This window comes from Haliotis rubra, unplaced genomic scaffold, assembly GCF_003918875.1.
Source record: "Haliotis rubra isolate DU_JTF1 unplaced genomic scaffold, ASM391887v1 Scf192, whole genome shotgun sequence".
Lineage (NCBI taxonomy): Eukaryota > Metazoa > Mollusca > Gastropoda > Lepetellida > Haliotidae > Haliotis > Haliotis rubra.
In genome coordinates, this window is record NW_025765914.1 from 1,014,431 (window position 1) to 1,040,528 (window position 26,098).

Genomic DNA, 26,098 nt, shown 5'->3' on the forward strand with positions numbered 1-26,098 from the left:
CTGGTTCTTTCTTCCCAGATGAAGCTGACATATCAAGAACCCTGTCCACTCACTCAATCACTCAACCGCCTCCGTGGTGTAGTGGTTAGAGCGTCCGCCTGGAGAACGGAAGGTTGCGGGTTCGATCCCCGACCGCGTCATACCAAAAGACGTTAAAATATGGTACTTGTTGGTCCCTGCCTGGCGCTCGGCATTAATGGGTACAACAAGGACTGGTTGGGCTCGGAGTCAGTATAATGTGTCAGAGTGGGGTATTCATGCTTCACTGCGGCATTGTATCTCAGTAGGCTAGCACTATAAAACCAGCTTCAGTCTGGGCTAGTACAAGCAGCCGCACATACACATACACACACACACACATACACATCGTCATATGAGCGAAATATTCTCAAGCACGACGTTAAACCCAATTTCACCTCACCTCACCTCACCTCACCTCACCTCACCTCACTCACCTCACCTCACCTCACTCACTCAACACTCACCCACCTCAGCACCCACCCACCCACTCACTCCAATAGACGACAACTTCACTATGATACAGAGAAGACCAAATACTGCAGTGAGCACACTGAACACATTACCTACACACCTTGATTCTTTATGATCTGTGATAGATGGGTATAAAACATGGAGGGTCCACAGGTTAATGAATTTAGAGTGCACAATAATTACATGCTGTATTGGAGAGGGAGGATTTGATCTGGCACACGAAGGAATGTCGTGTTCTTGACAGAGGTAATTATATAGGCAGGATCTCCATTAACCTTCACTTAACAGTCATTAATGAAACGAGACAGCATGGTAGCATGAGATCATCAAATATATCATTTTCCCCTCACACAAGGTTCTCACACTCACTCACTCTTGTGAGGATGTTGCCAGTATGCTGGTCCACACACCGGTATGAAGTAGCCATTAAAAGACACTTAACAAACTGGTGTATATACTACTGCTTCTTTGTGGAGAACTAACTGTGCAGCAGAATCAGACATGTATTCATTTATTATCTTTGTGTTTGTTGTGACAAGGAAAATGAATTATTTTGAAGAGGCAGGTTCTCAGATTTCAGCCTTGAGTCTCTTTGGCCCTTGGCCGGAGTAGCCGGATATCCGTTATGTATACGTTAGCACCCTCCTCAAGGGTGATATGGATTTCAACGCTCGAGCCGTCAGGCGAGAGCGTTGAATCCATATCACCCGCAGAGGCCGGGTTCTAACCTGCTTATACCACGTGGGCGCCGAATGGACTCGTACATTGCTTGTTGCTCGTACGTTTCCTGCGCCGCCCAGGTCGTTATCCACATATCAACCTCTGCACGTGCAGACAGAAGGTTGATATGCAGAAAATCAACCTGCCGGAACAATGGACATAACACACCCTAGTGGTATAAGTATAGGATAAAACATAACCCGCGGGCATTATTAAGAAGTAAGGATGTTTTCCCGAAGGAATGCCCAAGGGCCGTAGGGTCATATTTTATCGTACTTGTAAACCAACTGAAGATATACTTTAGATATAATTTCAATATTTGGTATTTACTGTTGAAATCAACTGGGATGAGACTGGCAGCATGCGCAATGCACATGCTCTGCACGCGCTACCTGTGTCGTACCAGGCCCACCCCGTACTACCCGTCTTGTGAGGAACACACGGTTCATGCTAACAAACAATCTTATTCTTCACAGTGATCCTTCGTAGCCTAGTGGATAAGCTGGTAAGTGAAGGGTTGTGGGTTTGAAACTAGGCATTGGCCCAATATATTGGAAGTTTACAATAATGTGATATTTTACGATCGTATTCAGTGATAGCATGACAAAGTTATATCAAAGCTTAGGGCTATTCCTCAGAAAATACCCGGGATGTGGGCAATTCTGTAGAAAATCCCTGGGATGGTAGAAAATCCCTGGGATCGCGGGCAGAAAATCCCTGGGATGCGGGCAATTCTGTAGAAATCCACAGGAATTCATGGAGAATGCCAGTGAATCTGCCTGTAGAGGTTTATTCTGTAAAAGATGAACCTGGCGAGACATTATAGAGTGACGACACTGGAGGTGTATAAGTATTGTCAGATGTTTTGTTGAAAAGTAAGCAAGCTTGAATAACCAATCATACACTATCACTTATGTATCGTGTTAGTGTAAAATCAATTGATGCTGTATAGGATAACCTCAAATATTGAAAACCCTGATCAAAATATTGATATAAACTCTTTAAAATGCAAGGACTGTATTCCAGAGATGATCGATGGACATTACTTAACACCTCTCCATTTTGGATCCCTGCTACCAGAGATTCATCGGTGGACATTACATAACACCTCTCTATTCTGGATCCCTGCTACCAGAGATGATCGAAGGACATTACATAACACCTCTCCTCTCTGGATCCCTGCTACCAGAGATGATCAAAGGACATTACATAACACCTCTCTTCTCTGGATCCCTGCTACCAGAGATGATCGAAGGACATTACATAACACCTCTCTTCTCTGGATCCCTGCTACCAGTGATGATCGAAGGGCATTACATAACACCTCTCCATTCTGGATCCCTGCTACCAGAGATGATCGATTACATAACACCTCTCTTTTCTGGATCCCTGCTACCAGTGATGATCAAGGACATATAACACCTCTCTTCTCTGGATTTGATCGATCGAAGACATAACATAACACCTCTCCATTCTGGATCCCTGCTACCAGAGATGATCAAAGGGCATTACATAACACCTCTCCATTCTGGATCCCTGCTACCAGAGATGATCAAAGGGCATTACATAACATCTCTCTTCTCTGGATCCCTGCTACCAGTGATGATCAAAGGGCATTACATAACATCTCTCCATTTTGGATCCCTGCTTCCAGAGATGATCGATGGACATTATGTAACATTAGAGCTGTGTATCGTGGTCTAAGTGGCGAGACGATATATCCCATTACCAGTTTAATTAGGCGAGACGATATATCATGAAAGTATTGGCAAGGAACCTGCGAGACGATTATCATCACGATAAATGGTGGCGATACGATACGTATCCCGATACTTTACAATTTCTAATAGCAGAACATATATGATAGATAAAATGACTGAAACTTTATTTGTTATACAGCTGAACTTGTGTTACATTCACACACACTTAAAAAGCTGTTCATTTAATAAAGTTTCAGCATTTAATGCTTTTAAAGTAAAGTCAAACACATTCAGTATACTTTGATCTAACATATATAAGTTTGAAACTGAAGTTTCCTTCGGGAAGGTGTGTTTCTGCACCAATGCTTTAACAAACAATTGAATGTAATTTATATCAGAATTCAGAATCACTGAAAAAAACTCTTAGGTATGCTTTCTAAATTTTATCTTCTCTTTGTTATCTTTCTTAACAAAGCTAAGACATCGTTTGTGTATGTTAATAAATGGTGGTATTTGTCAAACAACTAAAACATATTTCAATTACTAAAGACAAGTATTCTACAGTTCACAGAGTTTGAAAAATGTTCACACGCTTTCACTTATACACCAACTCGTTTGTCCATGTAACAAAGATAACAGACACAAACACATTCCTAAAAGGTTCAATTTGTTTTTAAAATTCAGAAGAATTTCAAAGAGACTCCCTTCCTATTCCTAATGCAATACTCCTTACAACTTTAACTAGTATTGAAGTTGTATCGGGATATATCGTCTCTTGTGGCGATACATCGATGTATCGTGGACCCTTGCGATATAAATATCCTGATATATTGCCTAAATGTGTTTTGTATCGATGCACTCGTATCGCGTAGTTGACGATGCAAACATCGATACTATCGATGAATCGTTACACCGCTATGTAACATCTCTCCATTTTGGATCCCTGCTTCCAGAGATGATCGATGGACATTACGTAACACCTCCCCATTTTGGATCCCTGGTACCACCCATTTTGGATCCCTGGTACCAGAGATGATTGAAGGATATTACATAACACCTCTCCATTATGGATCCCTGCTACCAGAGATGATCGATGGACATTACGTAACACCTCCCCATTTTGGATCCCTGGTACCAGAGATGATCGTCACCTCCCCATTTTGGATCCCTGCTTCCAGAGATGATCGATGGATATTACATAACACCTCCCCAGGATCGCAGGATATTACATAACACCTCTCCATCCCAAAGATCCCTGCTACCAGAGACAGTCAATGGACAGATTACATCACACCTCTCTATCAAAGACATCAGCATGTGTGTCACATTGAAAATTAAGTCAGAAAATATTTTCCTAACAACAGTTGCTGTTTGCTTATCTTAGCTTCTATAGCCCTCAGGTGGGTGTATCAGGATAGGCAATATTTGCATATTGCCGTGGTTACAGAACATCTTGTGTGACTGCACAAATGATTGATGATAGGTTGCAGTGCTTGCATGACTGTCACTCGCAGCACTGATATAGTGTGGAATACTTTTGGAGGATATGTGTCAAGTTATTTTCACGTCTAGGCAAGAAAGCTAGTTTATGCCTATGACGGTGACATGGAAGAGGTAGCAAGGATGCTGGACTACTTTTCTATGGTACTGTAAAACTATTTACTGGCTGTTTTATCATGACATAATACTTTTACACTGGTGATGCGACATATTTCCAGAGACTTTTTGCGGAAGATGAACATGCAGAAATAGGTTTTGTAAGTGTTAGTTGATATGGAGTCAGCAGAATATTTTGTAAGATCTGTTTGAGAAAAAAAGGTTGGTGAATTATAACTGTGTCGAGTCCTTTATTCCTTCTTGTGAACGGAGGACAAATATGGGCCATCATTTCTCCCCACAGTATTGACACCTCAAACAAAGCTAATCATACTTATTATGGGCCATGGTGTTTACAGTTTAAGCCCCAAATATGTATAGATACAGTTTTGACTCTAAAACTACCAACCATGGTATAAATGGGTATATAGAACGTGTGACCTGAGAAATGTGAACTCTGAAAGACAGCTGGACATTAGTGTATATTTCTTATATCATTCTTTGAGTCTTCCATTTGGTTAGTATACCTTTTGAAAAAGAATTTATGATCTTGAGATCAATGATGTTTATTAGATAATTAATGGAAAAATGTTGTTGCTAGACTGTGTATATTGGTCTGTAATAGCTAGTATGTTTCTGCTTGTCACTTACTGTAAAATTATATTAAAATCTGCTACATTTTGTTACCCTGTCTGGTGCTTACAAGGATAACAAGGACTGGTTTGATGGGGGGCAGTATACAGCATTGGTGTCTGGTATCCATCTTAAGCACCAGCTGGGTACCCAGTAGTTATGTTGGATTGCACTCTGAAACCAATGTAATTCTGTATGCAAATTTTAGGAAATTTTATTTCATGAAAATAAACTAAAATAAGTTACTCTTCACTTGATTTTAATGAAGAAGAACTGACTAATTTAATCACATGGATCCAATTACTCATATACAATACCTGTACAGGTAAATTTGTTACACCTGTCTTACACCTATCCAGTTATTGCATGTAGCCGACTCAGTATACTAAATGAATCATTGTTGGAGGTTCAGTTGCCACTCTTCAAACACTATTGACTCGAAAATCTTTAGATGTCTGGAGATATTGACATGCACTTTATCAAGTGGAGTGAAACTGACAGACCTCTAAGATAGCTCTATTTCTGTACACTTTCACATGCGCTGCAAGTATGAATACGAACATGCTGAAGCACTTCTTCATCTCCCGGGGCATCCTGTGTTTATCGGCTGCAGCCATAGGGTCGTACAAGGAGCAACAATGTTTGACGTGTATATTACATGTGTTGATAAAATATTTATGTGACGTGATATACACTGTTGTGTACAGTGTTATATTGGATCGAATTATAGGACTTGAAGTAGCTGGCATTTCAAAGCTTCTGTTGTGGTCTGTGTTTGCTTGTTGGTTAACACCACAGCAATGCATGTTCAAGCTATGTGGCATGTAAATATTTCAGTCTGAACCAGACAATCCTGTGATTTATATTATGAGCAGTGTGTGGGTGTGTGAGTGAGTGAAGGGCAATACTTCTGCAATATCTAGAGGGTATACACAGTGTAGGAAAGATGTAGAAAATCTAGCCTGTCCACAGGACTGGCAGGTCAAATTTTTACCAGTCCTGCCAAAATCTAGCCTGTCCTCCAAATATAAATAAAACACCTTCGGCAGTAAATATTCAAAAAGGTTATAATCATTATATATATGTCATTGGTTTGCTAAAATTGACCCGACATGAGGACGGACTAGATATTTTTTGAACCGGTCCTCCACAAAATTCACCCGTCTCGGACGTTGGGACGGGCTATCTTTCCTACACTGGTATACACTAACAATGTAATTCACACTTTGTTCCCATGTTGATGATCAAATCACTTCAAGGCTTAGTCAACTTTTTTATTTTGATGGGCACAAATTCCTGTTTCAATGTGTTTCACTTCTAAATCCTGTTTTGATATTTTCTTTAGTAGAGTCTTTGAACAGGATTTAGAATGACTGAGTTTGGTTTTACGCCACTTTTAGCAATATTCCAGCAATATCATGGGATTGAACACCAGAAATGGGTTTCACACATTGTACCCATGTAGGGAATCAAACCCGGGTCTTCAGCACAACAAGCGAATGCTTTAACTACTAGGCTATGTCATCACCCCTTATTTCAACCAGCAATGACTGACGAGTGCTCAACGGACCCGGGTTCGATTGTACCCATGTGGGGAATCGAACCCGGGTCTTCAGCGTTTCTTTATTGTTATGAAACATAAATGCATAAAATGTTGCTTGGTTGACCAACCAAATACCACTGAATCCCTAGCAATATCCTGCTTAGACAGTTTTGAAATATGTCCTGAGAAACAAGGATCTCAACTGCCATGATGAACGAGCCGTTTATTCACCAGGATCTTACTTAGTGCTTGCTATATATTGGGTGTGGTCTTGTAGTTGTGTGAACACTGTTACAGGTATGACGTCCATGAAGGTGACATCATTTCTGCCGCACCTACAGACCCGGACACATACCACATCTCAGGCCTTGACCGCCAACATCTCCGGGAGAAACGAGTGGCAGTGAAGACCGTCAACAGCACTGACTTCATTGGACTCAACATCAGGGGCGGCAGTGAATATGGCCTGGGCATCTTTGTGTCAAGGTACCGTATATTACCGTCTATAAGCCGACCCCATGGATAAGACGACCCCCAAACTTGACCCATAAAATCAGTGTCAAAATGGTATGTTTCGTGCATAAGCCGATCCCCAGCGATGGGGTCCTAATCGCGGCAAACACAGACCACAGACAACTGGCAGTTACCAATAATTATAACTTTGGTCCACATTATTCAAAGAATTCACAATCATATATATTGCATCTACTCACGGATCGAAACGAAGTGTAGTTGACAGAAAATGCATAATATATTTTGTTTCTCTAAGTATCATATTTGTTGTAGCAACAAACTTATTGTAGCTTGCTTATTTTACCCCAATCAAAAATCACGAACTGATTACTGCCTCGTTTTCCATTGACTGCTAGTTTACAGTAACATCGGTAAAAATGTGTGAATTTAAATGGCTTCCATATTTTACCCCATTCCATGTGCGTACAACTTCTGCTTACCACGTGGTGTTACCTGGCTGTTGACCTTGGACTTCTGTGTCTCAAGATTACTCAGTGGTCATGAGGAAGTGCTTGTGTTCATAAGTACAGATTTACATTTAATGGATTACCCTTGCTTTAACTGTCTTTTGAACAGGACCCATGGCTTGTTGGTCTCAGGCTAGTACAACAAAAGTCTCTTAAAACTGAATGTTGGAACCCCAGTATACAGACCCTGAAACAAATATATAGCCCTTGCAAGGGCATAATAATTATGTGGAAAGTCTAAAGTCTCTTGGAGCCTTTTTATTTTAATTTTATGTATATAATTTAGGAACTGTTTCTTTCTGTGAAATATGTTCATTTCAGAAACCAGATGTTAGTCTACCCCTGTATTTGAGTACAGATTTATGATGGCTTGGCATTAACTCCTTGTTGAAGAGGACCCTCAGCATCTCAGTGTTTGACTGACTGACTGAGTTTGGTTTTACGCCGCTTTTAGCAATATTCCAGCAACATCACGGCGGGGGACACCAGAAATGGGCTTCACTCATTGTACCCATGTGGGGATTCGAACCCGGGTCTTCGGCGTGACGAGCCAATGCTTTAACCACTAGGCTACCCCACCGCCCCAGAGTCAGTCCTCTAATCGCCAGCACACAAAGTCAGCCGCCTAACCCGCTCAGCGACCATGGCTTCCACTGGAGGTGGTGTCTGAACGGGTTAAGCGGCTGACTTTGAGGGTGTGGGTTTAAATCCCAGATGGGACTCATCCAAAAAAAAGTACTAGAATCTGTACTTTACTGAGTAAGTGTAATCCCAAATATAACATATGTTACATCTCAGTATTTGACCAAGAATTATGCTATGTATTAATGGATGAGCTTCTGTTACAGAGTGGACCCTGGTGGCCTAGCTGAGAAGAACGGTGTGTGTACCGGAGACCAGATACTGGATGTCAATGGTACCGACTTCACCAGAATCTCCCATAGTGCAGCAGCTGACTTCCTGCGTACAAATCCCAATCTTGTACTTACGTTGAGGGTAAGGACTTGTCATGCTGTAACTATAAGTGTCAGATATCGACTGTTTATCATGTTACACCAAGACTCATTGGGAATTCTCTTTGCTTTTGCCACAGGGATATTTTACATGATAGTATGAGTTATCCAAAGGGTGCCATTGAGTTAACAGGCAGACAAGGTCACAGCACCCGATACTTGTTTTGCCATGGAATTCTGGGGCTTACCAGGTCCCTGTACCCTAAAGATTCCCAGGCAGACAAGGTCCCAAGGTCCCACAGTACCCCATACTTGTCTCCTCTTGGATTTCCATGCCAAATCGGGGCCAATTATCTTGCCTTTGGCAATCCAAGGCAGAATCGGTCTGCAATACTCTGGCATTACCTGTATAGAAGGTAACTTAAGAAGGGGAATGTTTTTAACAAAAGATGTTCTTGTTTCAGGAAGTGGGACGTTATCCAGCCTACAAGGAACTATTTGCAGAGTACACGTGGAGTGACCGAGCTCATCGGAACTCAGGTTGGGCAGTCCATTCCTATAGTCGTCACTTTTGATAGGTTCGAGTCCTTTTTCTCAGTTTGCTTGGGTTCTGGGACTCAGCTAAATACGCCTTGATGTTGTCGCTTGTCATATTTGGATGTGAATACTCATTAAACCAAACACTCTTTTTGGCAGGGCAGAATTAATGGATGTTGATAGTGAAAATTTTGTAGGTATTTAACAAAATTAAAGGTAGTAATCTTTGACTGGTTAGATTCCTTACATATATCATATACGAGATATTTATAAATAGAAATATTATAAATGAAAAATATGACTTTTTATGATGTTTATGAAATTCTGTTTTATAGTGATATAAACATCCCTTTGATTATTTTACATTTTGTGTCAGTGGTCCAAGAAATTTGGAATGTTATTTAAGTGACAGGATCTGATTTCTGTAAGTATTGAAAAGCCCTTGGAGTTGATTTCATGTGACATTACACCATTTTTACCCAACCGTTGTCCATTATTTTCCAAAGATACAAAAAGATTTTTTGCATCTGTCCCACATAAATTAGCAAGTAGTTTTTATATATTCATTTCCTATTACTCCGAGTTTTTGGACTGGTCAACTTTCTTAAATCAAGTTTTCTTCCATAGTTTCAGTAAATATTGTTGTATTTTATCTTATATTCTAGTGCCATGGGCATGTATTACCAAAGTGTCCTTTTTATATTATTTATTATTATATTGGGAGTTGATTTATATATTTTTGAGTATATATTTAAACATTTTTCTACAAATGTGCCATTTAGTCAAAAAGTTTGATACAGCTAAAAAAACTGTTTTATTTTGGGTTTGTTTTGTTTTTTGGTGTAATTTTATTTATTTTTTTAGATGTGTCGTTTTCATTCAATCTTAGTGCTCGCTGCTGTACAGAGATCTGAGGACATCAAATTACAGGTGGCATCAAAATGACCTTTTAATAACTTGGACCAATCAATCAAATGACTAACAAGAAGTTTACATTAGCCAATCAGAAACTGATTTTCTTGAGGTCCACAGCACTTGATTGGTGACTCTTCCTTCCAGACAACACTCTGAAAGTTACAGTGACAAATGCTGTATTATGAATCTTTTTTATAACTGAAGAAAACAAAACTTCCAAATGTCTAATAAATGGTATATATTATGTTTTATCTATGTTTAGCAGCAGCAAGAACTAGGATCTGAATGTAATGAGATTATGATATGTGCGTGATGTGAAGGAACGTTTGATTGGTTGTTGCACTCTGCTGTATATCGGCAGTATCACAACAGCAGGAAACAACTTATGTGTATGTGTATGAATGGAAATTTCATCGAAAAATGTAATTGTTATGTTTTTTAAAGGGGTACAGTGAATGTCGGTAGATGGAGTTACAGCTGAGCACTGTTGTGTCGAACTCTGATAACTCAATATCTCAGTTGTCTCGATATAACATCTTGGTCCTGGCAAAATCCTTCATAATTTATCATTCTTCAAGCTCTTTTAACTCGATACGGATGTCTCAATATTTCGGATATTTCGATATATTTTCATGGTCCCAACAAGCAAAATTACCTTTTTAACTCAGTATTTGCAAAGAAACTCGATATTCACCTACCTTTCTTTCATGTGTAAGTGTCCTTATGAACTGAGGTTGTTACCACACTATTAAACACGGGGCAGCATGAATCAAAGGGATGCGGTAGTGTAAACTAATTAGGGCTAATTGAGTTGAAGGTGTCACTTGTTTGTTATTTAATTAGGATTAATTAAGAAGGAATTAATTAGGAAGTACTAACTGTTACGACTAAACACTACTGATAATGGATTATAGTTTCGAATCAAAACATACTGAAAATCCAATGAGGGTTTTGTGTGATCACGTGACTGGCCCTAGATGCGTTCACAGATTTGTGGAAATATACAAACACACATGAAATCTACTTTTTGTTTTGTTTTCTTTCAAAGTGATATGTGATGATATGGCCTGGTCGGATGTCTCGAAGTTCGGATAACTCGATATTTTTTCTTGGTGCCATGAATATCGAGACAACGGTGCTCGACTGTATGTCCCTTGGCATATAAAGCAATACAATAATCTGCTTAAAGACACGGTCAACGACATATCAAATCTAATCTGACTGTTTAAAATTAGCAAGTGGCCCCAGCAACCTGTTTCGGTCATAAGAGGCAATGATATGGCTGGGTGTTCAGGCTTAGCTGACGTATGTGTCATGGTAACCTGACGGTTTGTGGCTCACAAGACAAATCCCTGGGCTTGTGAAGGTCCAGGTGAGAATGAACCTTCAATAACCCATGCTTGACGTAAGAGGCGACTAACTGGATCGGGTGGTCAGGCTTGCTGGCTTGGTTGACACATGTCATCGGTTCCCAGTTGCGCAGGTCGATGCTCATGCTGTTGATCACTGGATTGTCTTTCCAGACTCGATTATTTACAGAACGCTGCCATATATCTGGAATATTGCTGAGTGTGGCGTAAAGCAAAATTCACTCACTCACTCACTGTTTGAACAAGATCTGATTATTCGCAGTCACCATCATATATCTGAAATATTGCTGCATTAAACGTCAAAACAAACAATGAAAAACATGCATGAACAAATTTTATATTTAAATGCTGCTTTATGAACAAATTTGTATTCTGCTTCTTGCAGGTAGAGTAGCCATGTTTGACAGCCCTATATCGAGTAGACACAGCACCTTGCACATCCGCACCACGCCACAATACGCTACACCTTTACCCTTCAACAGAAGTGTTGACCATGTTCCGTCGACCATCTACCTGCCCAGCGAGTCACGCAGCGGCAGTCTCATCTATCATGAAGAAAATGTTTACGAGTTCAGGCAGGATGACACCACTGACCTCCGGCTGAAGGATGATGATTATGATGCTCACTTTGTTCGGTTAAATGGACATGACATGAATGACACCGATTCGGGGAAAGATTAAGAGACATCAAGAACAAAGAGTTTACCCCAGTACGTCGAAAACCATCTATGAGAATGAATTACGACAGCATTATGAGTCAGCAGAAATAGGGAGATCGGAGAATTGGCCCGATGTGTACATTTCTGATAATTACAGCCAAAGGGAGGCAACTCAAATACGGACAAACCCTGTTTATGCTAACACAAATTCAAGAGGTCAGTATGTCTCACTACAAGAAATAAATGAGTCAACAAGGGACCGACCTCTAAACTTGGAGGAATATGTCATACCAAAAAATAGTGTTCCCGTGCACCAACAGAATGGGATTGACACCGTGGACACTGTCATTGAGACGGAAGTAGAGGAACCAGTCTATAGCAAGGTCAGTATATCTGGTTGGTTGGTTGGTTGGTTTGTTGGTTGGCTGGTTGTTGTTTAACGCCACACTCAGCAATATTCCAGCTATATGGTGGTGGCTGTTATTAATCGTGTCTCGACCAGTCAGTTCAGTGATCAAAAGCATGAGCATTGTTCTACGCAATTGGGACACAACCACATGTGTCATCCAAGTCAGTAAGACTAACCAACCGATCCTGTTAGTCACCTCTTACAACAATTTGAAGACAAATTCTAACCCAGATCTTCATGGGTCTTGTGTGTTTGGTGTTTAGGCCAGACCAATTTTATTTCTTGTTTTACAGATTTTTGTCCTCAGAAAACCTAAAGGCAGGAGGGAAAAAATTAAAAAAATAAAAACCACTAGTTAAAATAATTTTCCTTTTAAATACTAAAGGTATTTTATTTTTGGTAATTTATGAAGTATATATGGAGGAAAAAAAAGAATCCAAAAAATATTTTTTTGTAAATTTACATTTTTGGCCAATAAAAAACATGAGGATTTTTTTCTTTCTTTTTTTTAAATAAATTTTTATTTGTATTCTTATTCTTGAAAAGATATGACCAGAGGATCCGTAAAACAAAAAATAAAATTGCCCTGGCCTTAAGGCCACATGTAAATAATCCAGTCTGGACCAGGCAATCCAGTGATTGACATCATCAACATAGACTGCTCTCTTGCAATGACATGCACTACCAAAGGGAGTATGCCCCTCAATCTCATTTAGTTGCATGTGGTATGAGTAGATCCTAAGAGACCAACAGCTCGTCTGACTTCTCTCTCTTTGTTCTTGAACATGTGTTTGTCAGTTCACTTGTGGATCCAAGGGAGGATATTAATATATGCATGATATATATATAAAGCATATCAATATATGTGTAAAACGTCTTTGGACAAATATTTGGTAATACATTTAAAATAATAAATAACATGACTAACAAATACAAATTCATTCACAAATGATTTGGGCTTATCTATCATGTAGTATGTTAAGTATAAATGCTTAAATGAAAAACAGTTGTATCTGTGCTTTATATTGCAATGTCAGCATTAAATACCTGTTCATTTTTATGATATCTGAACTATGCTCCATCCTGCTCAACAGATGACAGAAGAGAAAAACACAAGTTCCATAACATGTTTGTTGATTGAGTTATGGGGAAACCCCAGTGGTCTGAGTTGCCACAAGCTGTGCAGAGTTATCTTCTCCTGCCACAGAGTTTGTTCTTACAGTCATCTCTCCTATCCCTCCATCCTTCTGCTTCTCAATGGAGATTTTCCCCAAAGCTATTTTAGTTCTACACTCTGATGTTACTGGACACGATCTCAGATGAGTTCTAAACCTGAGTTTTACAGAGTAAAGACCCTTGGTATGATATAATACTGCTACTAATTTTATTCTGAAACTACTGAAGTTACAATCATAGAAGTAATCTAGGAGATACCGGGCATTTATCAAGACTGTGTTAACATTGACCTCCATATAATTCACTGCTATATGAATAAATAAGTGCTTCCTGGCAGGCAATAGTAATAAAGCAGTTTTCTTTTTAATAAATAGACACACCAAAGTGTATTTTACAGACTGGATATTTTCTTTGTCACTGCTTCAACACGTGGTGTGTTTCTTGAAAAGGAGGAGAGAAACAATTACATTTTTTATTACATCAGTCATATCAAACTTACAGTTTGATTTTTCTGTTTGACAAATATGTTTTTCTACTATTTTCTTGAATAAATTACATTTTGTCAAGACCATCCCAGCCTACCTTGCCAGAATATGAAGTGACTGGTCCATAGTTTACCGTGGTATTTGTCTGGCCACCAGGTCAACAAGAAGAAGGTGGAGAAGACCAGAACCACCAGTAACGGCTCCATGACCCCGGAGGAAGAGGAGGTAATCCAGGACTTCCAGGAGCAGCTGAAGATGCTGGAAGACAGGCAGTCACATCTCAGCAACCGAGCCGTAATACAGATCGACCAATCCAAGAAAGGTAAACTATGACTGGTACTACAACACTTAGTCTGTCTCACAGTCCCTGGACCACAGTAATTTCCCTACTGCCAAGCTCTCTCTGCAGTGCTAAAGCCCTAAATAAAGCAAGTCTAGATTTCCTCAGGTTCAGGAGTTCTGAATCTCTGGTCTCCCTAGGGCTCCTTTTCAATTTAAATGGGCTTGTTTGTTACTATCAAAATTATATATATTCAGAGACTAAGCATTAGTCTATACAACACTCAGTCATGACAGGTCATCAGCCTCCTAGAATTTGTCATTAGGTTCAACAGTAGGATGACATTATATGCTATGCAGGGCGTTTTTTATGAGGAGCAAAGCCTCAAAATATTTTTTACATTTGTTTTCATTGATTTAGACCATGATTTTCTAATCACCCTTTTTTTAATTTACCAAGTTAATTATGTTGTGAGATATCCAGTTTAAAAGATTTGAGAGGTTATAGCAAGAAAGAAATTCAATTTGCAAACATGTTAAGGCTCACAGTCCCAATCCATGAGAATTCTGATTCAGTTTTGAACATGGTGATGATACTGAAAATCCCTCAAGCTCGATTTGTGTGAAAATTGTCTAATATGTGCTCTCTGAATATCTGATACAAGTTTAAATGTGGTTGCCATAGCAATGATATTGTACATGTCCTTTACTAAGTCATTTCCCCTGTCATAATTGTGAGATGTCCAACATGTTATGTTGTATCAAAAGATCTGTTACTTATTTGTGCATATTCTTGTTTAACCATTTACTGTGGCCTTATAATTAAATATTACAAATATTAGAGAATGATTTAGGTGAGCTACAGAGCCTTGTGATTGTATTGTTTATACATTCCTCAGGAATCAGTGATATACATTCAAACAGAAACATTAGAGATTATAATTTTGTTGTGAAGATTGAGCGCAGTGACTTTCATCAAATTTTCCTCAAAACATCTTCTTGATCTCAAACTTTTTATGTTTGGTATATCATATAGCTGAGACTGCCTGTTTCAGAATCTGATGGCAAGAAGGGGACGTGGTCACGTCTCAAATCTAAACTGAAAGGCAGCGTTAGAAGTAAGTACTCGCTGTCTTTCTGCTCCCAGCATTACCATTTACTTATCCTGCCAACTTCCACTAAAGATTTCCACCCTAACTTTTACCATTACCCAGCAGATTTACCATGGATATTGTGTTCAGTCTCACTGATTATATGGAGTACACTGAGTTTTAGTTTCTGGACACAACATATCACAGTGCACCAATTCTTTACTTAATGGCTATGGTTTTAATCCAGTTACCAATCCCTGACATCTCGTCTGTAAATGACATCAGTGGTGAATTGTGTTGTTGTTTTTCAGGTGTAGGATTAGCATGACTGTTCCGATTTTTACCTCAAAATATTGAATTTTTTAATGTTATGGTTCTCCAGGTGAAGTGAATTTGGGTTAATATCACCTTTAAGGGATTTGCCCTGATAAAATGATGTTCATCTATGTGTGTGCTTGCATGTGCACCAGCACAGCTGATAGTTATGTTGTGTTAACCTATTGTGATAAGATGCTCCACTCACACGTAATAAGCAAACTGTGAGCCAACCAGTCAGTGTGTTATCCCCATAATGCAGTGTGCAGGCATAGAAAAAACAAGTTCCATCTTTTGTTGTCTGTGGTATAACTCAACCAAGGGACTGAACCCCCAACCCTTCACTCTTAGGGCAGATGCTTTATCCTCTAGGCCCAACAAACCCAACCAAACCACCTACCTCATTCAGAGCTCTATATCTAATGAAGCAAAATGCATGATTTTTCTCACTTGCCTCAGTCACTTGTACATGGGAGGACTTGATTTTTTTTTCATTATTTGTCACTCTATTTTTGGTGTGTGTTTCCTTTATTGTTTCAGAAAAAAAGAAAGGTAAGTTAGATTTTTCATTTTTCAACCACATGTTTTTGTTGTCATGTTTTGTGGACAAGCATTAACAAAGTTATAATATTGGCAAAGTAGTCCCCAAAAACCCTTTACAATCTATGAAACATTAAAGTAATTTTTGTTAGACCTGAAGAAACATATTGTTTATCTATTTACGTTTTAATGTTCTGTAGGTGACAATTTAGGTGAATACAAATGGTAGATATGAGAAGCTGACATTTTGAATATCAAGTTTATCATTTAGTGTTGTTTGTAAATAATATATCACAAGTCAAATTCATAAAACATCTTATATTTTCAATTACTTCTTATAACAATTTGTGGGGAAGACTGCTCATTAAGCAGAGCTTTAAAAAAGAAGCAGTTTCTCCATCATATATATCGGGTGGTCAGGCTCGCTGGCTTGGTTGACACAGATCCATGCTCATGCTGTTGATCACTGGATTGTCTGGTCCAGACTCGATTATTTACAGACCGCTGCCATATAGCTGGAATATTGCTGAGTGCGGCGTAAAACTAAACTCACTCACTCCATCATATATACTCGGAATCTAATTACTTACAGCATACTTATTTATGTTTCTGTCTTTTCACCTGACAAAGGGGCAAGGAAAAGCTCTGAAACGTTGTGTATACAATAAAGAATAAGTTGACATCCATAATATTTTGTCTTCTATGTTTCCATAGCTAACATTTATAGTGAAGCATTTCAGACTAGTTTTCATTACTTCTGTCAGAGCTAGGAAAGTATGTTCAAAGTATTTCAAACTTAGTGCTTCATATGATATCAAAGGCCTAACCAATATATTTTCATAGTTTTTGTTTTTGTCAAATCTCACATAATTTTGCAGAAGTGAAGTGTAAACTGTGAAAAAATACCCAATGCTTTGTTTTAAGTCTCAATATCTCCTGTCTTCAACCATACTTATTGAAGATAAATGCAATCTTCTCTTCAAACAGAACTGGTAGTGACATAACTTGTTTAAGAATAAGATATGGTTATTTGAAATTTGTAAATTATGTAAGTGCTAAGTTTGATATGACAAACTGGTTGCCGTAACACAGTGCAACTTTTGTAGGCACTGACCAGTCTCGCCCTCCCCTGCTGACCCAGGCCAGTATTGACCCCAACAAGATGGCCATCCTCAAGAGAAACGCTAAGGAGAAGTTGCCAGAGAACGAGAGCAATGAAGTCATCAGGCTGGTGGAATCAGTGAGTGGCAAATCCCCTTGATAATCAGTACCTCTTCTATCCCCACTATAGTCAATAGCTGTTCTATACCCTGGATGACCCATACCGGTTGTGTAACCTTGATGGCCAATATCTGTTAAACCTCAACGATGGTCATTATCTGTTATTTCACCTTGTAGTTAATACCTGTTACCACACCTTGTTTGTTAAGACCTGTTATATCATCTTGATAGTAAATACCTGTTGTATCACCTTGGTAATCAATATCTGTTACACTCTCTTTAACAATACCTGCTGTGCCCAAAAGGTGGTCCCCATTGTCATTAGCTGTAATATCCCCATGATGGTCGATACCTGTTATTTCACCTTGGTGATCAATACCTCATACATTCTCCTTGATGGTGCAAACCTGTTACATCCTCTTGATCATCAATACCTGTTAGAACCTGTTACATCCTCTTGTTCATCAATACCTGTTAGAACCTGTTACATCTATATCCCCTTGGTGGTCAGTACTTGTTATATCCCCTTGGTGGTCAGTACTTGTTATATCCCCATGGTGGTCAGTACCTGTTATATCCCCTTGGTGGTCAGTACCTGTTATATCCCCTTGGTGGTCAGTACATGTTATATCCCCTTGGTGGTCAGTACCTGTTATATCCCCTTGGTGGTCAGTACCTGTTATATCCCCTTGGTACTCAATACCTGATGAAGCCAAAAGGTTGTCAATACATGGTATGTCTTCTTGAATAACCATTATCTGTCATATCCCCTTGATGCCCAGTACCTGTTGTCTTATCTTGAAAACCAATGGCTTCTATCTCACCTTAATGGTCAGTACCTGTCACCAAGTCTTGATGGTGAACATGATATATTTCCATCATAGTGAATGCCTCATATATCCCAGTTATAGTTATATATCTGTTATATACAATGTGTATGTTGACCTATGTCCCTGTTACCCAGTACCATGAGAACAAGGATCTGGACTCGCTGGTGAAGGCACTCCTGAAGATACTGGACAAGCCAGAAAAGATGCTTCTCCTCAGGGATGTCAGGTTAGTTGGGCAGCACTTTGACACCACTTTATCACCATATAACATGTAAACTACTCTGGTATGTAGCTCAACTGGGGAACATTTAACCACCATTAACCTAAAAGTTTCTCCTCAGGGACATTAGGCTATTTAGACATCACAAAAAACATAGACTTTCACTGGGAGAATTGGACACCATTTTAAGATGTAGGCCTCTCTTCAGAGGTGTCAAGCTAAACTAGGTGACTATATCATATATTCATCAGACACCAGAGACACCATTATCATTCTGAGGACACCACTAACTGCAGTGTTCCTGAAATCAGCCAAATCTTGACTCAATGTGTGAAGTTGCCATACACCACATGCCCTTATGTTTTGTTGACAGGGGTGTTATCTACCCGTACCACATAGCACGCTTTGACAATATGGTCAACTTCTATGAGATAGAGCGATACGAAGATTTATCTACCAAGCTGCATCTGCCACTTCGTCATCGAGAGAGTATTAAGGATCGGCCCAAGAAACAGCTCATGACCACCGTGTTGGGTAGGTACTCTCTTGTCCCACCATAGAGGTTCACTGACAGAATAGTCCACAAAAAATGCTTGCAAGATATGATTAGACTTGGAACTATTTATGACCATCGTAGTGCATCGACACCTGGTGGTAAAAAAAGTGTGATCTTGATAGTGGTGTTCCGATTAATTGAAATAATCGAAGATTTGTCGTAGTGACCAAACGACCAAGCAATCGATCACATTTACTCATAATCTAACACAAACGATTTTGGAACTACTGTTTTACTCTTTGAATACTTGACGATGGAACATATCTTCGAAGTTGTCAGGGCCTGAAAACTTGTTTAATTCTTAGAAAACTCACTTCACTATATGAAAAGTCATGACTGAATATTTCTTGAGGACTCCAGGAAGTTCATGTTCATGATATATTAGTCATCACTTTAAGAAGCGAGTTGCATCATGTTATACTTACCTGCATTAACAACCTGCATAGGAAAATCTGAAAAATGACTAGAACCAATTTTTTTCGATGATTGTTTGTTGGTAATAAAACAATCATCAATTGTGAGATTTCAGCCAATTCCCAGCACTAGATCTTGACCCATGTGTACAGAGCAAAGATGATCGTATCTCCCATCTTTAAACATAGTCTTATGATAGCTGTAACACTAGGGTTGCTTTGTGCACACAGGACCTGGTTGATTGTTTGGCATTGCTCAGTTTTCTTTTCCATTCCTTATGCAACCACCCACCATTACCTGGCAACATTTATTTTCATTATTTGTTCTTACAATATTGTGTATCTGACTCTGACCATGTTGGAAATGCTGCAGGGGATGGTGGAATGGCCTAGTGGTTCACTCATCACTCCAAAGGCTTGGGTTCCATTTCTTACATGGGTACAATGTTTGAAATCAGTTTCTAGTGTTGCATAAATCACTCACATGCTTGAACTATTGCCTAACCATATTTTATTCTCATCTTACCATTCCATGTATTTTCCATTCTGCTTTTATAATCACAAAAATAAACCACTGGTTAAAGCCTACACATAAACGAATGTATTAAAAATCACCACCCCTGCTTTTTCCAGATGAAAACGGTCACTTCCACATCAAGACAGTAGATCAGCATGAGCAGGATAAGAGGACAGCGTCCAAGGTTCTAGAGACCATGAAGAGTCACTCAAGTTTCGACAATCCCCATCACGATGCGGTCAAACCAGTTGCAGTCACACCCGTTGCATCCCCACCAGTTGCGACGAAACCGATCCATCTCAAGGAGACGTCCGCCATAACGTCAGAACACAAACCAACCAGTCCACAGCCGATCCACTGGGTAAAGCTCAACCACGTCGCTGACAGTGGGCAGAAGTAAGACATTGACCAGTTTGTTGGTCGAGTTTTGTTCAAAAGTTTATTGAAATAAATTAAGAGAAGTCTAACTACCTTGTGACTTCTGCTCAGTGAATTTATAGTTCTACCATTTTGTTCTTGTTTTATGGATTTGCCCATTGTTATTTCCAGAAGTGATTAAGATAAGTGACTCAGACGCCAAAACAATTAGTCCTTGTTTTATCCCCTTAATCCTGAGCAGGCTGAGCAACAACAAGTACCATCTTTTAACATTGTGTACTAGGATGCAGCCAAGGCAGTGAACCTCCCACCCTTAATCCACTTGACCAATAAAGGGGTCAGGAACAGGCACATTTTCATGATCAATATTCATTTGGGGATAAGGTTTTGACACTTTTCCTGTTTTAAAGAAAATATACAATACCATTATCACCTCTTTCTGTTTGGTAGCCATTTGGCATAACTCATTTCTTAATTAACTTGATGAAATATCGAAATCGTTTCGTTAAAGGAATGAAGAGGTGTGTCAAAACATTTGTTACATATCAGCCCTCCCTAGAAGTTGTCCTGAAACTGATAAGGAAGAACAGCAATGACTTCTTCCGTATCTTCCCCCGCCATTCCTATCTGTATCTTTAAATACCTCAGTTCAGTTTTATGTAATAATGTCTTAAACTGGGTGCCAAAGAAAATAGTATTATGTTTTAGTTATGTATTACTTAATATGTTTTCAGACGCACAATTCGGCAAATTTTCAATAATAAGGATGACATACCACACGTAAATTCAACAGTCGTGTTTGTCCCTAAGCTAAAGAAAACTTTAGGTACGCTTTCCAGAATCTCTTGGAGTTGGGATAGCTTGGTTTCAGCCCTGGAATCCAGCCTTTCCAGAATCTCTTGGAGTTGGGATAGCTTGGTTTCAGTCCTGGAATCCAGCCTTTCTTAGAATAAAGAGTTCTTTTGAATTGTATCAGTGTGTAGACACTACTGTCACTGACACTGTGTGAGCTAACTGTCAGTTCAGTTTTGTCAGGTATGGCAGAATGTTATCTGGGCATTTGGTTTGTTTTTGATAAGAGTTGTCAGTATTCTTAGCTTTGTTGCAATTTGTGACAGGTTCCATGTTTGGGGGTCTGTTTTAATATTTATTCCACCCACCGAAAACAAGAACACCAAGTTATCTCCCCATTGTGGCAGTGAGCTGTGATTGGTCAGTTGGGTTGTCAAAACCTATAGCAGACAGATGGTTGGTCTGAATAGCCATTGTGCCAACTGACATGTTTTGTGATGTAATTAATGTACACTAAAGTGCAAAAGATTGATATAATTTTCCATATAAATATTTCACTGAAAATAAGTCAGTGCATATATATTCACCCCAGCCCATATCCATAATGCTTTTCCAAAGAATTTCCAAAGATTCTCAGGATGGAGTTGCTGGATCGTGTCTTTGATCAGTTGAAAATGGGTTTGACACATCTCTACTTCCTCTAAAACTGTCCTGATCTTGTGGTTGGGATTCCATGTAAAATTAATACATTTTTAAACAAATAGAAATACGTATCTGGATGCAAGAGAACTCTTTTTCTAATACTTTTAACAGGATTTGGATTTCTTACAGACATAGAATTCTTTTCCTTAAACGAACTGAAACCTTTTTGTTTGCAAATATTTTCTTTTGTAGATATTGCAGTATGAATTATTTGTTTTATATTGCCAACATTTGAGTCAAAGCCTATCCTTTGTTGTCTGTGTGACCTTGACCTTAGAACATTAGTTACCTTCCTGCTTCATGTAGCATATCATCCCCTCATTGCCTGCTCATTAGTCTGCAAAACACACATTCATTGTGAAAATCTGTAACTGATTTTGTAACTGAAATTATGAAATGGTGTTTTGCTGGGAAGAATGAGCTTCTGTAGTTTTCTGTTATATAAAACTTTTGCATTCAACCTACTCATTATATTAAGTAATTACGACAATTTTATTCCAGCATAATGTTTTTCTTTCATCTCAGATCACTGTGTTTGCAAAAAAATTGGTCATGCCTGGTGTGCTATCTTCCGGACAGTTATATAAAAGTATAAAGTCATCATTAGATGCAGTGTGTAAAAACTGAGAATGTACATGCACAACTGAATTATGACTTGTTGAATTTTGTTTAACAGTGTATGTTTCTGTTATAAAATCAAATTGCTGCTTCTTGTACAGAGATGTTTGCCCTTCCAGGTCTCCACTTGAGAGGGGGCCTTATCGGTCAAGTTTTTCTACCACTTCGTATCGATGAAGTGCTAGTTGACACTGCAGCTGCAGATGAAGAAAAACTCCAGGTGAGTTGTCTCCCTTAGCTATTTCAAGTCAAATTAGTCCTCATCTTAATATAATATGTTTTCATTAAAAATGACTCATCTCATGCACTGTGTGGTGTCTTGATGCTGACAGTAGTGAATACTTGTAATTGTCTACAACATAAACTTCAGTATTTCGACTTAGATTGACCTCATGTTCTGACAATGTTATGCCAAAATCCTGTCCTAATGATGTAAATGTAGGGTGGCTTCATACATGGGGTTGTGAAACATTTATGAGGGTTGTATATCTGGGATTGTTGTACTGACAGTGATGTATGGTGTGTGTGTGTATTTCAGCCTGGTGTGACGTTGATATCAGTGGACAGTCAGAGTCTCAATGGGTTCAGTGTGGATGACGGAGAGGAGCTGCTGGAGAAGGCCTTCAACAGCAAGGCCACCACCATGGTGAAGCTGGAGATTAACACGGACAAGCGTACTGCTTGACTCCCTAGAGTCTTCACCAACAAACAGTCGGACAACTTCAGCGGGCTGAAATAATGTGGTCTAACATGTATGGAAAAGTTACTGTTAATTGTTTTTCCCTCGTTAGATGAGGATGAAAATAAAAAACAACCTTTTCAAAAGGAGACTAAAACTTGAGACATTTTAGACACCTTCATTTGTCTAATTCCTGTGTCCATGTATTTTTGTGACCAAGGTGAAGGTCATTTTAGCCATTGCACAGTGTTAGACTATGGTGATGTTACATGAGGCATCAGAGAATAGAATGCACCATCAGTGATCAAGAGAGCCATGTTGTTTAGAGACATTATCAGAGTGGCCTCCATGTGATATCTGATTTATTCCCAACATGGGGTATAAACATCTATGTTTGACATGACCTAATGTGTATTGTACTACCCCACAACCAGACTATGTGTGTCAACCCATCCTTGGGGTGTAAACCATCCTGTGTGTCAACCCATCCTAGGGGTGTAAACCATCCTGTGTGTCAACCAACCCAGGTGTGTCAACCAGCCTGGGTGCATGTAATATATATCCTTCAAGCAGCCTGTGTGTCAACCAACCAATGTGTGTAATACATATCCTGCAAGTAGCCTTTGTGCCATCCAACCAATGTATATCAACCAACTAATGTATGTCAACCAACCAATGTATGTCAACCAACCAATGTGTGTCAACCAACCAGTGTGTGCGTAATACATATCCTTCAAGCAGCTTGAGTGCCATTTAACCCATGTGTGTCAATCCCTCCCATGTGTGTCATCAAAAACGTGTGTCAATCTACCACATCCATGTGTCTTAACTTACCGGGTAAGTAAGAAGTGTAACCCAACCTGCCTTTGTTATCTCACAGTGTAACAATGAAACCCTCCCTGTGTTATCCCAAGCAATGTAACACTTCCTTCAAGTGTTTTATCCAACATGGTGTCATACTGTAACCCTCCCCATCTGCATGTTATCCAACACCTCATTATCTGTGTTATCCAACCTGGTATAACAGTGCCTTCCCTACACATGTTATCGAACATGGTGTACAAGTGTAACCCTCCCTATCTGTAAGTTATTCAAAGGTGTAACAGTGTAACCCTTCCTGTGTATTATCCAACACCGTGTAAATCTGTAACCTTACTAGTGTGTTATCCTACACAGTATAGCCTTCCTACATGTGTTATCAATATCATACATAGTGTAACAGTGTAAACCCATTGTACAAGTACTTAGAGTATGAGAGAAACAGTAGTAAAATCCTAGCAACAGTATATGGTGATCAAGTGTTACTATGGTGATGACATGTACAGTGGTTTTAAGAGTTACCATAGTGACAACTTGTACAAGGTCTTCTGTTGCCATAGTCATGTGTAGAGGATGAGTCGAAACAAGACGTAAGTTGGTGTGAAGAAAGAGTACATGGTAGGAAGACTTTACTTCAGTGACCAGACAACGTGTACCAGGTTCTGGAGGGTACAAACCATCGCCCAACAGTGAGAGAATGAACCCATGGTACCAGCTGGACCACACATCACACCACGTCTCCTATGTGTCAGGAGGCTTGGGTCCAACATAAGCAGCTTTGTAACCATATTTCCTGAATTCCAGAGACCGTGTATCTAGTGTCAGTTTCTTAACGTACCTGGGACCATTGGCAAGAAAATATGTTCTGTAATAGATTATGAAAGATGAATCATCATTATTCCACAACTGAAAAAACAAGAAAATCCTGTCATCTACTGGTATCGGCTTGTTGGTGGTGTGTTTTTTATACATCTAAAAAGGAATACTACCAAATCATGCAGATTTGTATTATTTGTTGAAAACCAGAAATGAAAATTTGTCGTGTTTGGAAACTGTAGTGAATCTGTGAAGGTGGTTGAGCCTTGTGAAGATGAATCATGAATCATGTACATGAATCACATGTTAATACATTCCATGTTAACTGATATAGCATTATTGTCTTGAAAAGTGTGATGTATCGTACTAATTAGCAGATATTAATGACATATACTGAACAAAACAGGGATCATAAATATCTTGGGAAATATTTTTATAAACTTTTGTGATCAGGTTTCACTACAAAGTCGTTTCCTCTTAAATATTCATAATTCTGTTTTTTGTTCAGGGTATTTATTTTTTAAGTGCATAACTCACACATAAGTCATGTTTTAGGGTATAATGTTCTGAGTTTGATATTGTTCTTGTTTACTCATCACTGAACAGGTGCTTGAGAGGAAGGTGCTGTAGATAGTAACCAGTGTTTTCATGTGTACAGTTTTAATAGTCACAGTAGCATGTCAGGAATTAATGAGATGATTGAAAAATGCAGAATTCTTCATTTATATCTTTATATATTAGAAACTCATCACAAACATTATTGGGTGGTGTTACAGATACGACAAGTATGTGTAAGAAATTCTTATTATGTTTTCAACATGACTTGCGCATCAATCATTCCGTGCATGTTGTTTTAAATATATTTATTGATTTTTATTGAATGTTTCTGCACATTCCATGATAATCATTTTCAGGGTTGTGGTGTTATTCCTTGCAATAAAAGTCAAGGAAGTGTTGCCATGGTGATTTGTTATTGTGTAGAATGAACAGCCAGGATGTCTGAAAATAGTTCTATGCCTATAGAGAAGTTGATAATGAATGGACGGAAATAACGAACTGGATCTTTTTGTCCCAGGAACTTACTGTATACTACAGTCGAAATGCATATAAATTATAATGTACTATGGTTAGAACATTCTGAAAT

The 26,098-nt window shown here is 39.0% G+C and overlaps 2 protein-coding genes and 1 long non-coding RNA gene across 6 annotated transcripts in view; all 3 read left to right on the forward strand.

The window, feature by feature from the left end:
• Positions 1-7,082, forward strand: part of LOC124274585 (whirlin-like) — a 56,003-nt gene extending 48,921 nt beyond the window's left edge. For all 3 annotated transcript variants that reach the window (XM_046709949.1, XM_046709951.1, XM_046709950.1), the window contains exon 5: positions 6,982-7,082. The gene's annotated coding sequence lies outside the window, so the exon portion shown is untranslated. The remainder of the gene's footprint in view (positions 1-6,981) is intronic.
• A 1,504-nt stretch (positions 7,083-8,586) lies between these two features.
• LOC124274586 lies at positions 8,587-11,960 on the forward strand. The gene is made up of 3 exons (XR_006897982.1): positions 8,587-8,660; positions 9,082-9,195; positions 11,825-11,960. It is a non-coding gene; the product is annotated as an uncharacterized LOC124274586 (long non-coding RNA).
• A 14-nt stretch (positions 11,961-11,974) lies between these two features.
• On the forward strand, positions 11,975-25,910 carry LOC124274584. 2 transcript variants are annotated; one of them, XR_006897981.1, is made up of 11 exons: positions 11,975-12,481; positions 14,325-14,490; positions 15,503-15,565; positions 16,394-16,405; positions 17,500-17,633; positions 18,579-18,670; positions 19,038-19,198; positions 20,267-20,546; positions 22,760-22,860; positions 23,179-24,375; positions 24,417-25,910. XR_006897981.1 is itself a non-coding variant. In XM_046709947.1 (10 exons), the coding sequence occupies exons 1-9, from the start codon at positions 12,095-12,097 to the stop codon at positions 22,815-22,817; spliced, it is 1,353 nt and encodes a 450-aa protein (XP_046565903.1). In that variant the 5' UTR covers positions 11,975-12,094; the 3' UTR covers positions 22,818-22,860; positions 23,179-25,910. The 2 variants fall into 2 exon arrangements, 1 of the variants encoding a protein (XP_046565903.1); XM_046709947.1 differs by having other exon boundaries at positions 23,179-25,910.
• Positions 25,911-26,098: the final 188 nt, after the last annotated feature.